The sequence below is a fragment of the Hypanus sabinus genome, unplaced genomic scaffold, assembly GCF_030144855.1.
Source record: "Hypanus sabinus isolate sHypSab1 unplaced genomic scaffold, sHypSab1.hap1 scaffold_673, whole genome shotgun sequence".
Classification (NCBI taxonomy): Eukaryota; Metazoa; Chordata; class Chondrichthyes; order Myliobatiformes; family Dasyatidae; genus Hypanus; species Hypanus sabinus.
In genome coordinates, this window is record NW_026781526.1 from 139722 (window position 1) to 154308 (window position 14587).

The following is a 14587-nucleotide window of genomic DNA, read 5'->3' on the forward strand; positions in this document are numbered from 1 at the left end:
CAGTTGTTCAGATCAAACATCAGAATGTGGAAGAAATGTGATCCAAGTGACTTTGATCGTGGAATGATTGTTGGTGCCAGATGAGGTGGTCTGAGTATCACAGAAACTGCTGATCTCCTGGGGTTTTCATGTACAACTGTCTCCAGACTTTACAGAGAATGGTGCGAGAAACAAGAACACCCAGAGGGAGGTAGTTCTATGGACGAGAATGCCTTGTTTATGAGAGAGGTCATTGGAGAACGGCCAGACTGGTCAAGCTGACGGGAAGTTGACAGTAACTCAAATAACCACATATTACAACAGTGATATGCAGAAGAGCATCTCTGAATGCACATCACCTCAAACCTTGAAGTGGATGGGCTACAGCAGCAGAAGACCACGAACATACGCTCAGTGGCCACTTTACTAGGGTGAGGAGGCATCTAACAAAGTGGCCAGTGCATAATGCTGTAAGCATTCAGGAATAGATGCTGCCCGATCTACTAAACATTTTCTGGTTTTATTTAGAGATACAGCATGGTAACAGGCTCTGGTGGCTTAATGAGCCCACCCCGCCCCAATTACACCCACGTGACATCTACATCTAAATGATCTTATTCCGCTTGGTGGCGCAATAAGATCAGCTCCGGACTCTAGAGCGAAGGTTCCTGAGTTCGAATCCATCAGGTTAAGCGTCAAGCTAGCAAACAAGAATAGCTCGTAAAAACAAGAATAGCTTGCTACGGAAACACCGTCAAAAGACGGTGCCCCGATAACTCCACTGCCAAGTTAAGGGCTATTCTTCTTCTTCGGACTGTGGGAGACAACTCATGTGGTCACGGGGAGAATCCTCACAGACAGCGGTGGAATTGAACTCGGGTCACTGGCACTGTAAAGGCATTGAACTAACCACTGCACTACCATAGTGCCAGCGACCCAGTTTTTCTCCAGATTTCCAGAAAGGGCAGATTTTAGATTTTCTTTGATTAACAGCACACATTGGAATGAGTAACTAAGCACAATTAAACTGAAGAAAAACATGCATACATAGTGCGACAAATTAAGTCACATTGGATCTGGTGCACATAGGGTCCATGTTGACTTAATAAATTGGATCCAACATTGGCTTGATTATAGAAGGCAGAGTGTAGTGTTGGAGGTGTATTTTTCTGACTGGTGGTCATCATGGGCACTTGCCTCCTCAGCATCCAGGACATCTTCAAGGAACAATGCCTCCAAAAAGGCAGTGTCCAGCATGATGGACCCCCATCACCCAGGACATTGCTACTATCAGGGAGGAGGTACAGGAGCCTGAAGACACACTCTCAACGATTCAGGAACAGCTTCTTCCCCTCTGCCATCAGGGAGGAGGTACAGGAGCCTGAAGACACACACTCAATGATTCAGGAACAGCTTCTTCCTCTCTGCCATCAGGGAGGAGGTACAGGAGCCTGAAGACACACACTCAGTGATTCAGGAACAGCTTCTTCCCCTCTGCCATCAGGGAGGAGGTACAGGAGCCTGAAGACACACACTCAGCGATTCAGGAACAGCTTCTTCCTCTCTGCCATCAGGGAGGAGGTACAGGAGCCTGAAGACACACACTCAGCGATTCAGGAACAGCTTCTTCCCCTCTGCCATCAGGGAGGAGGTACAGGAGCCTGAAGACACACACTCAGCGATTCAGGAACAGCTTCTTCCCCTCTGCCATCGGGGAGGAGGTACAGGAGCCTAAATGCACACACTCAATGATTCAGGAACAGCTTCTTCCCCTCTGCCATCAGAGAGGGGGTACAGGAGCCTGAAGACACACACTCAGCGATTCAGGAATAGCTTCTTCCTCTCTGCCATCAGGGAGGAGGTACAGGAGCCTGAAGACACACACTCAGCGATTCAGGAACAGCTTCTTCCCCTCTGCCATCAGGGAGGAGGTACAGGAGCCTGAAGACACACACTCAGCGATTCAGGAACAGCTTCTTCCCCTCTGCCATCGGGGAGGAGGTACAGGAGCCTAAATGCACACACTCAATGATTCAGGAACAGCTTCTTCCCCTCTGCCATCAGAGAGGGGGTACAGGAGCCTGAAGACACACACTCAGCGATTCAGGAATAGCTTCTTCCTCTCTGCCATCAGGGAGGAGGTACAGGAGCCTGAAGACACACACTCAGCGATTCAGGAACAGCTTCTTCCCCTCTGCCATCGGGGAGGAGGTACAGGAGCCTGAAGACACACACTCAGCGATTCAGGAACAGCTTCTTCCCCTCTGCCATCGGGGAGGAGGTACAGGAGCCTAAAGGCACACACTCAATGATTCAGGAACAGCTTCTACCCCTCTGCCATCTGGGAGGAGGTACAGGAGCCTGAAGACACACACTCAGCAATTCAGGAACAGCTTCTTCCCCTCTGCCATCAGGGAGGAGGTACAGGAGCCTGAAGACACACACTCAGCGATTCAGGAACAGCTTCTTCCCCTCTGCCATCGGGGAGGAGGTACAGGAGCCTGAAGACACACACTCAGCGATTCAGGAACAGCTTCTTCCCCTCTGCCATCTGGGAGGAGGTACAGGAGCCTGAAGACACACACTCAGCGATTCAGGAACAGCTTCTTCCCCTCTGCCATCGGGGAGGAGGTACAGGAGCCTGAAGACACACACTCAGCGATTCAGGAACAGCTTCTTCCCCTCTGCCATCGGGGAGGAGGTACAGGAGCCTGAAGACACACACTCAATGATTCAGGAACAGCTTCTTCCCCTCTGCCATCTGGGAGGAGGTACAGGAGGCTGAAGACACACACTGAACGATTCAGGAACAGCTTCTTCCCCTCTGCCATCAGGGAGGAGGTACAGGAGCCTGAAGACACACACTCAGCGATTCAGGAACAGCTTCTTCCCCTCTGCCATCAGGGAGGAGGTACAGGAGCCTAAAGGCACATACTCAATGATTCAGGAACAGCTTCTTCCCCTCTGCCATCAGGGAGGAGGTACAGGAGCCTGAAGACACACACTCAGCGATTCAGGAACAGCTTCTTCCCCTCTGCCATCGGGGAGGAGGTACAGGAGCCTGAAGACACACACTCAATGATTCAGTAACAGCTTCTTCCCCTCTGCCATCCGATGTCTGAATGGACATTAAATCCATTAAATCTCTTCTTGCACTACTTATTTTATATATATGTTGTGTATTGTGGCCGCTTACACAACAATGTCATTAATAAAAACGCTGGAGACTGGAGCTACGTTAACAGGGTTCTTTACTAACTAAAACCGAACTGAACACGTATATACAGATCAATACGTGCCCAATAGCACATGCTCAATAACGTGTTACTACGACATAAAACAGTCCCATATTATACAGTAGGCTGTATGGTACACTTCTCCCTTTTTACTTAAAAAGTGTATCAACTTTTTTTTACTCTAAGCAAATACTGTATGTGTACCCTTAATATACAAAGGCACACCCACTGGTTAATTAGTAACTTAATATGAAATTATAACAAAGTAACATTAATTATGATAATTATAACGTCTTTTTTTTTGGGGGGGGGGGGGTCTTCTGAGTATCCAGAGTTTCATGGTCTGCTTCAGACATGACTTGTCACCAACAAAAAAGTGGTTGGTGATCTACTGTCTCTGCCAGTCATTCAAAAGTCGGGGCAAACCAATGCCTCACAGAAAGATCAGTACTTTACCAGTAATCTTTAACCATTTGGTGCAGCAGTTGATCAAAATTCTGTTGTTTGTTCCATTGTTCTTAAGCTGCTGTTAAAGTACAGTTTTGTTGATATTAAGGATTACCTGCAGTGCTATCTGTCTGGCTCAAGAGGGAGAATTCCTTCAGATGCACATTCAGCACGAGTGTGAAAATACAACAATAGAGACCTCATAGTTTGTTGCCAGAAATCACCTCTGTTTTGGTGCTGTTTCCCAACTTCTTTGTGAAAAACAAGACACATTGGCTGAGGATTGAAAACATGTATGTGCAAAAGAAACTTCCCTGCAAAGGATTAAGTGTATGATTCTCAATGGAGCAAGTGATTGGTTCAAGATTTACCTTGTGCAGAAGCTGTTCTGTTTGAATGGAATTGATTTTGTCCTCTGTTAGGTTTACCTTCTTCCCCAGCAACCTGGTTTTCATTTATTTCACCACCCTCAGTAATTTCTCCAAGGCCGGTTGCTATATCGTGGGCGGTGACCATAGTGATGACAAACAAAGTAAGGTGTCTTCAGGAAGGAGGAGAGTGTTGCTGATTTTGATGATCTTGGTTTTCTCCATCTGTTGTTGACTCTGCTCCATCTCCTTTCTCTCCACCTTCAATGTTCCGTTGGTAATTACGTGGTGGACCTCAGTGGTGAGGATTGCAGCAACAATAACGATTTCTGTCCGCAGCATGTCAGCTTCTTTGGACTGGAACTCCTCCGGGACCAGTTATGTTTACTGCTTCGGCCCCCTTTTCAACTTCCACTGCGTCGAACCCACAGTTTCACCATCTCCAACACTGCGGAGGTATTTCCTTGGGTTATACTTTTCTGTGGCAATCTGATCTTCCTTTGTATCATTCCTGTTGATGAGTCCATATCCATTTCGTACACTGAACAACTTTACTGTTCCAAGAACCTTTGTTGCGATGACTTTCCTCTCCCTGGGGGATTTGGGTTTGTCTGGCTGTTGCTGCTGTTCGGATTGCTGTTCTGTCTCGGCCTCGCTCACGGTGTGGACAGGCTGAGTGAGGTGGTTGTTACTCCGTCTCGGCCTCGCTCACGGTGTGGACAGACTGTGTGAGGTGGTTGCTGTTCTGTCTCGGCCTCGCTCACGGTGTGGACAGGCTGAGTGAGGTGGTTGTTACTCCGTCTCGGCCTCGCTCACGGTGTTGACAGACTGTGTGAGGTGGTTGCTGTTCTGTCTCGGCCTCGCTCACCGTGTGGACAGGCTGTGTGAGGTGGTTGCGGCTCGGGCCGGTCTGAGGTGGGCGCTCCTGCACTCTCTCCACTTCATTCTTCTCTCTAATATAATTCCTTTCATCATCCTGCTCATTGGCAATATCTGTCTCTCTGTTGCTGCTGTTTAGCTCCTCCTCTTCGTTGTAATTGTCGACAATGGGAGAGAGTAGAACTGTGGACATCTTCATTTTCCCCGCTGAGCTGCCCTCCTTTGTTGACACATTTAATGCCTTGATGATGTGTCAGTCCAACTGAATTTTCCTGAGCCATTCACGTCCCAACAACGGTGGTCCTCCATTTTCAGTTCAGCTGCTGTGTTTTGTCCCCGTGTGTGTGTGTGTGTGTGTGTGTATGTATATATTTATATAGAGTTTATATATTTATATGTGTGTATATATATTTATATAGAGACACACACACACAGAGGCATGTAGAAGTTTGGGCACCCCAGTCAAATTTCTGTTACTGTGAATGGCTAAGCGAGTAAAAGATGACCTGATTTCCAAAAGGCATAAAGTTAAAGATGACACATTTTTTTGCTCATTGTGGCCAAAAAGTTCTATTTTAACTTCATCAGTCCACAGGACTTGTTTCCAAAATGCATCAGGCTTGTTTAGATGTTCCTTTTGAACTTCTTCATAGGACTTCTTGACTGCAATGGACAATGGTATGTTTGGAAGAAAAAAGGGTGCAGAATTTCATGAAAAGAACACCTCTCCAAATGTTAAGCACGGGGGTGGATCGATCATGCTTTGGGCTTGTGTTGCAGCCAGTGGCACGGGGAGCATTTCACTGATAGAGGGAAGAATGAATTTAATTAAATACCAGCAAATTCTGGAAGCAAACATCACACCATCTGTAAAAAAAGCTGAGGATGAAAAGAGGATGGCTTCTAAAACAGGATAATGATCCTAAACACACCCCAAAATCCACAATGGACTACCTCAAGAGGCGCAAGCTGATGGTTTTGCCATGGCCGTCACTGTCCCCCGACCTAAACATCATCGAAAATCTGTGGATAGACCTCAAAAGAGCAGAGCATGCAAGGCGGCCCAATAATCTCACAGAATGAGAAGCCTTTTGCAAGGAAGAATGGGCGAAAATCCCCTAAACAAGAATTGAAAGATTCTTAGCTGGCTACAGAAAGTGTTTACAAGATGTGACACTTGCCAAAGGGGGTGTTACTAAGTACTGACCATGCAGGGTGCCCAAACTTTTGCTTTGGGCCCTTCTCCTTTTTTGTTATTTTGAAACTGTAAAAGATGGAAATAAAAAAGTAATCTTGCTTAAAATATTAAAGAAATGTGTCATCTTTAACTTTATGTCTTTTAGACATCAGGTCATCTTTTACTCGCTTAGCTATTCACAGTAACGGGGTGCCCAAACTTTTGCATGCGCGCGCGTGTGTGTGTGTGTGTGTCTATATATATATATATATATAAGTACCATACAGCCTACTGTATAATATGGGACTATTTTATGTGGTAGTAACATAAAACATCATGCGCGCGCACACACACACTATAATCCACCTGACAAGGGTGTACAGCAGAAACAACAGGATATCATTTGGACTGGAAAACTGCAGTCAGATGGTAGTGAAAAGAGGCAAACATTAAGACTGAAGGAGTCATTTATACACACACACCCACACACACACACATATATATCTTACTGTAATTTAGTTATGTATTGTAATGTACTGCTGCATATGCCAGTGCTGCTCCATAAAGATGTAACACAGAAATATAGAAAACCTACAGCACAATACAGGCCCTTCGGCCCACAAAGCTGTGCCGAACATGTCCCTACCTTAGAACTACTTAAACTTTACCCATTGCCCTCTATTTTTCTAAGCTCCATGTAGCCATCCAGGTGTCTCTTAAAAGACCCTATGTGTGCTAGAATCTGCCTGAAGTTGTAAGTGATCTGCTTAAAATATTTATAGACGTATCTGGTTGTGGCTAATCTTAAGAGATTTTTGTGGAGGTTGATGAAGCAAAGGCAGTGTACGTTGTCTACATGGACTTTAACAATGCCTTTGACAAAGTCCCACCTAGGAGGCTGGCCCAAAACATGTAGTCATTTAACTTTCAGGATGAAGCAGTAAATTAGATTAAATATTGGCCTAAAGGGAGAAGCCAGATAGTGGTAGCAGATGGCTGTGTCACTAACTTAGGGGTTCCCAAACTTTTTTATGCCACAGACCCCTACCATTAACCAAGGGGTTGATGGACCCCAGGTTGGAGGCCTGTTAGTCGTGTGCCACATGTATCACTGTTGGATCCATTCTTGCTCGTCATCTATATCAATGATCTGGATGATAATGTGGTGAACTGGATCACCTCTAATTTGTGGATGACACCAAGATTGATGACATAGCAGACAGCAAGGAAAGATATCAAAGCTTGCAAAGTGTCCTGGACCAGATGGGACAATGGGATGAGAAATGGCATGAAAGTTAATCCAGACAAGTGCAAGGTGCAGCATTTTGGGAGGACAAACCAGGGTGGTACTTACACTATAAGCAGCAGGGCACTGAGGAGTGTGGTAGAACAAAGGCATCTGAAAATACAGGTCCTTAATTCATTGAAAGAGGCCTCACAGATTGAGGGGGTCTTAAAGAGTGTTTTTGGCACATTGGACTTCATAAATCAAAGTATTAAGTACAGGATTTTGGATGTTATGCTGAAATTGTATAAGACTTCAGTGAGACCAGATTTGTAGTAGTGTGTGCAGTTCTGGCTACCTACCTACAGGAAAGATATCAATAAATTTGAAAGGTTGCAGAGAAAAATCAAGGGTATTGCTGGGAGTTGAGGGCATGAGTTATAGGGAGAGGTTGAATAGGTTAGGACTTTATTCCTAGGAAAAGGAAGGAAGATATTACAGAGGTATACAAAATCATGAGGGGTATAGATAGGATAAATGCAAGCAGGCTTTTTCCACTGAGATTAGGTGAGACGAACACATTACCTAAACAGATTATAGGTTAAGGGTGAAAACTGAAAAATTTAAAGGGGAATCTAAGGACGAGCTTCTTCACTCAGAGGCTGGTGAGAGAGTGGAACGAGTTGCCAGTGGAAGTGGTGGATGCAGGTTCAATTGCAACATTTAAGAAAAGTTTGAATAGGTACAATACTTGGATGATAGAGGTGCAGGTGCAGGTAGATGGGATTGCGGTTGGTGAGAAAGGTTGTCAAGGGATACAGCAGGATATATATAAATTAGCAATTTAATATCTGTTGGAAATTTAGGCTGAGGAATGGTAGATGGAATTTAACTCAAAGTCAGAGACTCTACTTTCTGAACTGGGAGCAAATTCAGAAATCAGAGGTGCAAAGGGACTTTGAAGTCCTAGTGCAGGATTCCCCAGAGGCTAATTTGCAGGTTGAGTCAGTGGTAAGGAAGGAAAGTGCAATGTTAGCATTCATTTTGAGGACGAGAATGTAAAAGCAAGGATGTAATCAGAGGCTTTACAGGCATTGGTTAGACTGTATTTGGAATATTGTGAGAAGTTTTGGGCCCTTTATCAAACATGCTGGCACTGGAGAGGTTGCAGGAGGTTTACAAGAATGAGCATTGGTATGAAAGGGTTCATTCATATAAGGAGTGTTTGATAGCTCTGGGCTGTACTCATTGAAGTTTTGAAGAATCTTATTGAAACCTATCAAATTTTGAAAGCCCTGGATAGAGTGGACAAGGATGAGTAGAGAGGATATTTCCAATAGTGGGGGGAGTCTCGGATCAGAAGGCGCAGCCTCAGAATACAAAGGCATGTCTAGAACAGAGATGGGGAGGAATTTCTTTAGGCAGGTGGCGGTGAATCTGTGGAATTCACTGCCACAGATGACTGTGGAGGCCAAGTCATTGAGTATACTTAAACCAGAGGTTGATTGGTTCATGATTCGTAAGGGCATCAAAGGCTATAGGGAGTATGGGGATGAGAAGGATAATAAATCAACCATGGAATGATGGAGCAGACTTGATGGGCTGAATAGCCTAAATTTGCTCCTGTGTCTTATGGTCTAAGTATGAAGTGTCACATTTTAGGTAGTGGGATAGGTCAAAGAGTAATGGCAGGACCCTTAGGAACACTGATGTAGAGAGATTGTGGGGTACAAGTGCATAGTTCCTTGGAAGTGGTGAACCCAAGACAATAGAATGCCTTCATTGATCAGGACATTGAGCAAGTCATGTTAAAGCTTTCAACAGTCCAAATGTGGTCTAGATATTGGTTTGATCACATATGCAGTTTTTGATGTTGAGGCTTTGAAGAGGGTGCAGACAAGGTTCACTAGGATGTTGCCTGGATTAGAGAATATTAGCTATAAAGAAGAGTTGGACAAATTTGGATTGTTTCCTCTGGATCTGAGGCCAAGAAGCAATCTAATGTTAGCTTTATTTGTCACATGTACCTAGAAACTCTGGAACATACAGTGAAATGCGTCATTTTCATCAACGACTAACACAGTCTGAGGATGTGCTGGGGCTGGGCCCGCAAGTGTCACCAAACTTCCAGCGCCAACATGGGATGAAAACAACTAACCTTGTAGGAGGAAACCGGAGCACTCAGAGGAACAGGGGAGAATGCAGAGGCAGAACTGAACCCCTACTGGTGGCGCTGTAAAGCCACACGCTAACCAGTCTGCTACCATGCCACCTGGCATCCAAAGCATAGACAATCAGAATACTCCTCTCCAGTTGAAATGACAAATACTAAAGGGTATAGCTTTTAGATAAGAGGGGAGAAGTTTAAAGGAGATTTACAAGGCATATTTTAAAAAAGCACGGAGTGGTTGGTGCCTGGAATACATTGTTAGGAGACATGGTGGAAGCAGATACAATCGGAGCATTTAGACAGACACATGAGGAGGCAGAGAACAAAGGGATGCAGAACACATACCAGGGATGGGCTGTATTTAACTTGGTATCACACTCAGTGTGTATGGGGTGTCCAGGGAGGGTAGCACCTTTGAAGAGGCTTGTCTTATCCATCGCAGGGCAGCTCCCCACCGGGCACTCAGCTCTCGCCCGTGGCTCCGAGTATCTGTCTGCACACCACAGCAGCCACACCCCGGTACACCGCTTCGACAGAGGGTAAACCGGGTGAGGGTAGCCGGTGGGCCTCAAACCCCAGTGAGATAGGGACATGCTTGTCCTAGCATGCGAAGCAGACTGGGTCAATGAGATCTGCAGTGAGATCCAAACGGCTAGAAAGGCAGTACTGCAACACTCCTTGGACATCGAAGGCACAGAAGATGTCGTGGTCATCCACTGCAACCAAGGAACACCCCAGATTCTGATGCTTGCTCGTACCACTGGACCCAGACGTCTGAGGTCGAGAGAGTGAAGCATAACTGCTTTTCCACTTTAAAAACTCTCCCACACAGGTTTCCTGTCATTGTCAGACATGATGGACAACCATCATGCTCAGTGGAGACATTGTGGGCTGAAGGGCCTGTTGCTGTGTTGTAGTGTTCTATATTTATGTTTCTCAAGTTTAATTGTCAGCCAATCACACACATGAATACAACCAAATCAAACAGCATTCCTCTGGGGCCAAGGTGCAAAACACAGTAACACAGTGCAGAGTTATGATAGCAAAAAACTTAGTCACAAAATACAATCATATAAAATATACCAATAGCAGAATTAATGCAATAAGTGGTCCAACAGCGACACTAAGCAGTATAATAGCAATATTAGCAGTCAACTAAAAAATCACTCCCCAGCTGCCTCTGAGACCAAGTGTGAATACGTAATTATATTCATTTACTTCTACCACGCCCCAACCCACGTGACAGATTACCATAACAAAACACTCCAAAAAAAACAATAGACAGAAAATAGATGCACAGCTCCTACATCCCAGCACCTTAATTATTCGACTGCTTATTACACTACACACCAAGTGTCATGGCCTGTAAATTGATGGTGCATAATCTGCATCTTTGCACATCCACTGCACAAAAGATGAATGAATTCTGCCTCTCCTTATGAAGTCTGTCAATTGCTGACTTGTACTGGTAAAATAGTTAATATAACGGTTGTTTGACATAGCTAGCGTGCCTGGAAAGGCTGGGAAAACCACTCAGCTAAACATGATACACAACATGGGCTGGCTGGAGGGAAAGGGGGAAATCCCATCCAATTTTCAGGTTCAGGATTTAGTCATGTACCAGACTAGTATGGCGCATATTGATTTCTCTGATTTCTGGCATTTTCCGCTCCCCATTCCTCTGCTTCAATTCTCCACTCTGGCACCCCTCTTACCTCTTCTGTGTACCTGCCTGTCATCTCCCCAAGTGCTCCTCCTCCTTCCCTTTCTGCCATGGTCCATTTTCTTGTCCTATCAGATTCCTTCTCCAGCCCTTTGCCCCCTCCCTAACAGCTTCCTATTTCATTTCCCTGCCCCCCCCCCGCCCCACACACCAACCTGGCTTCACCAGTCACCTTCCAGCTTAAACTTCTTCCCCTCCCCCACCTTATTCTGGCATCTTCCCCCTTCCAGTCCTGATGAGGGATCTTGGCTCAAAGTTTACTCTTTTCCATAGATGCTGCTTGACCTGCTGCGTTCCTCCAGAATTTTGAGGGTGTTGCTGTGACTTTCCAGCATCTGCAGAATCTCATGTTTAGTCTCATTTTTAGTCTTTACATCTCAAGTGTACTTACAAACTTACTTTTGTAAACACCATATTTTAATCTGACAATTTGTACATACCCAAGTATGCTGAGGCATACTTTGCCATTTCTGTAAAAGTTTGGGTTAAAGCGGACAGTATTACTCCCAGTCGTCATAAGTTTGACTCTCGGTGGGTGAATGGGATAGTCGGGAGGGCAGCGAAAGAGGAAAAGAAAAAAACCTCCTTCGTAAGGTGTGTCGAAAGGTCCTGTGATTAGTGCATGGATCTGGATGGAAAAGAACAAACAGAAAATCTGATTAGAAAATGTTTAAGATTCATTTGTTACACACTGCTTCCTGTTATTATTTTATTTTGCGATACAGCACGGTAACGGGTGCTCCCAGCCCAATGAGCTCATGACACCCAATTACACCCATGAGACTAATTAACCTAAAGTCATGAAAAACCAACAGCTCGTGATATTCACGTGGACCATGGAATTTATTCATTTATTGAGACAGCACGGAATAGGCCCTTCTGGCCCTTCGAGCCAAGCAACCCAGCAATCCCCCAATTTAATCTCAGTCTAATCACGGGACAATTTGCGATAACCAATTAACCTACCAAGCAGTACATCTTTGGAATATGGGAGGAAACCAGAGCACCTGGAGGAAACTCACCTGGTCACACATACTCCTTACAGACAACAGTGGGAAATGAACCGAATCGCCTACACTGTAAAGCTACCGTTAATGTAGACAAGTGTGAGGTGCTGCACTTTGTGAGGACAAAGCAGGGTGGTATTTACACGGTGAGTGGTAGGATACTGAGGAGTGTTGTAGAACAGGGGGAATCTCAGAATACAGATCCTTAATTCCTTGAAAGTGACTCGCAGGTAGATAGGGTCGAAAAAGAACTTCCGGCACATTGGATTTCATGAATCAAAGTACTGGCCATCAACCCATCTACTCCATGCCAGCCTGGTTTTCTGCTTAGTCCCATCTACCTGTACAGGGACCACAAAGCACTTTTTAAAATAAAAAAACATAACCTTGGTACATGGATTCTGACATATTTGTCACATGTGCATTGAAACAGTGAAATATGTCAATTGCTTTAATAACTACCACCCAAGCATGTGCTTGGGGGTGGGGGGGGAGGAGGAGAGCCCGCTAGTATCACCACACAATCCAGTGCCAACACTGGGCCTTCGACTTCCCCATCAGACTCTCAGACATTCGCAGATTCCAGGCTCTGACCATCGAGCCTCAACTCCTGGACTTCTGACCAACCTTTGGGCATTGTCTTCAGCATCCAACCAAGACACGCCGATGACATTGAATGAGTGGACCCAAACTCCAGGTCTGAGCAGTGGACTCACCATTGACAGGACCCTGAACACCCGCCTTGCAGTTTCATTACTTAGGGGTCACCAGCCCTCTTCCTCATGGAACGTCGATCTCAGGACATGCAGACCTCACTAGTCTGTTGGCCCAACCTCCGAACAACCTAGACCCTGTGGCCTGCCGTCTAATTCCCTCACAATCCTGTCCCTAAACCCTAGCCTGATCTTTGCTCCCCTCAAAAGACATCTTACAAGCCTAAAAAAATCGAAAGAAACGACTGTATTTGAACTGCAACCTTAACGGAGACTGCAGCTCAGTGCCACCGCAGACAGATCTTCATATCTGTTGATAGAGGAATGAACACCCGATGTTCAGAGGTGGGTTTGTCATAGTGCCCTTAGTAAATTTTGGAGCTGTATTTTCATTGGCATGTAGAAGGTATTCTGTTACATTCCAGCTCTTGTAAATAATGCTTCGAGAAGTCAGGAGACAAGTCACTCACTGAAGATTCTCACAGTTACACATGTTCAGAATGGTCCAGTTAGAGTTCTGGTGAATGGTGACCTCCTAGGATTTTCGTGATGACTACCCACAATAATGCCACTGAATTAACAAGGTAGATGATTAGACTCACACTGGAGACATCCCTACCCTCTGTTTTCCATATTCGAAAGCCAGCAATTTGGATGTGGGCCGAAGGGCATCCGTAGCTGGATGTAGGGCTGGCAAACCAGCAAGGACAAGGGCTGATGCACCCCACCCCCTCAAGTGAGTCAACGGTGGGTTCCAGGATCAGAGTTCTGTGTGGATAGAAGGCATGAGGGCCAGTAATCCAATAGGTAAGTGAGTCTGTAAATTCAGAGTTCAAGGCCCTGCATTCAGGGTCCTACCTACGGTGAATCTGGACGAGGCGTGGAGTTTGGGGCCCACGTTCATTTTGTGGGGTCAATATTGAAGATCAAAGCCCAACGGTCAATAGATATCCGGAGGTTGAGATCCAATGGCCAAAGCCTGGGTCTGAGTCTCTGCGAGCCCCCTGAGGAAGTCGAAGGCCCAATATCTGCGAGTCAGAGTCCACTGGAAGCTGGAGGCAAGGAGACTGCCTATCCAGGGGTTAGAGGTCTGTCTCTGTGTGTGTGGGTGGAGGGAGGCAGATAAGGGGCTTATTTTGCTGTTGCTGCTTATTCTGGGTTGGTGCCAGAATATGTGGTGACACCTGCAGGCTATCCTCAGTATACCCTTAGGCTGTGTTAGCTGTTAACACAAGCACACTTCACTGTATGTTCAAGGTACATATGATAAATAAATGACCCTGGTAAATTAATTAATCTAGAACATAGAACACTATAGCACAATATAGGTCCTTTGGCTCATGATGTTGTGCTGACCTTTTATCTACTCCAAGATCAATTAGCCCTTTGTTTCTATAGACCATTTTTTCTAATACCCATGTGCCTGTATCAGAATAAAGTTCAATATGACTAGCATATGTCATGAAACTTGTTGTTATGCGATAGCAGTACATTGCAATAATCCATTCGTTTGTTAGTTGCTGTGTTGTAAGACGGGGCAATCACAGTCCCATGACCTGGATTGTTCTTGGCAAGTTTTTCTACAGAAGTGGTTTGCTATTTTTTCTTCTGGGCAGTGTCTTTATAAGACGGGTGACCCCCAGCCATTATTAATACTCTTCAG

At 45.4% G+C, this 14587-nt stretch overlaps 1 protein-coding gene across 1 annotated transcript in view; it reads right to left on the bottom strand.

Annotated features, from left to right (window-relative positions):
• ube2z (ubiquitin-conjugating enzyme E2Z) overlaps positions 1-14587 on the bottom strand; it is a 70433-nt gene that overhangs the window by 41303 nt on the left and 14543 nt on the right. Inside the window, exon 3 of the mRNA XM_059962398.1 lies at positions 11645-11832. Coding sequence (XP_059818381.1) covers positions 11645-11832 — 188 coding nt within the window. The remainder of the gene's footprint in view (positions 1-11644; positions 11833-14587) is intronic.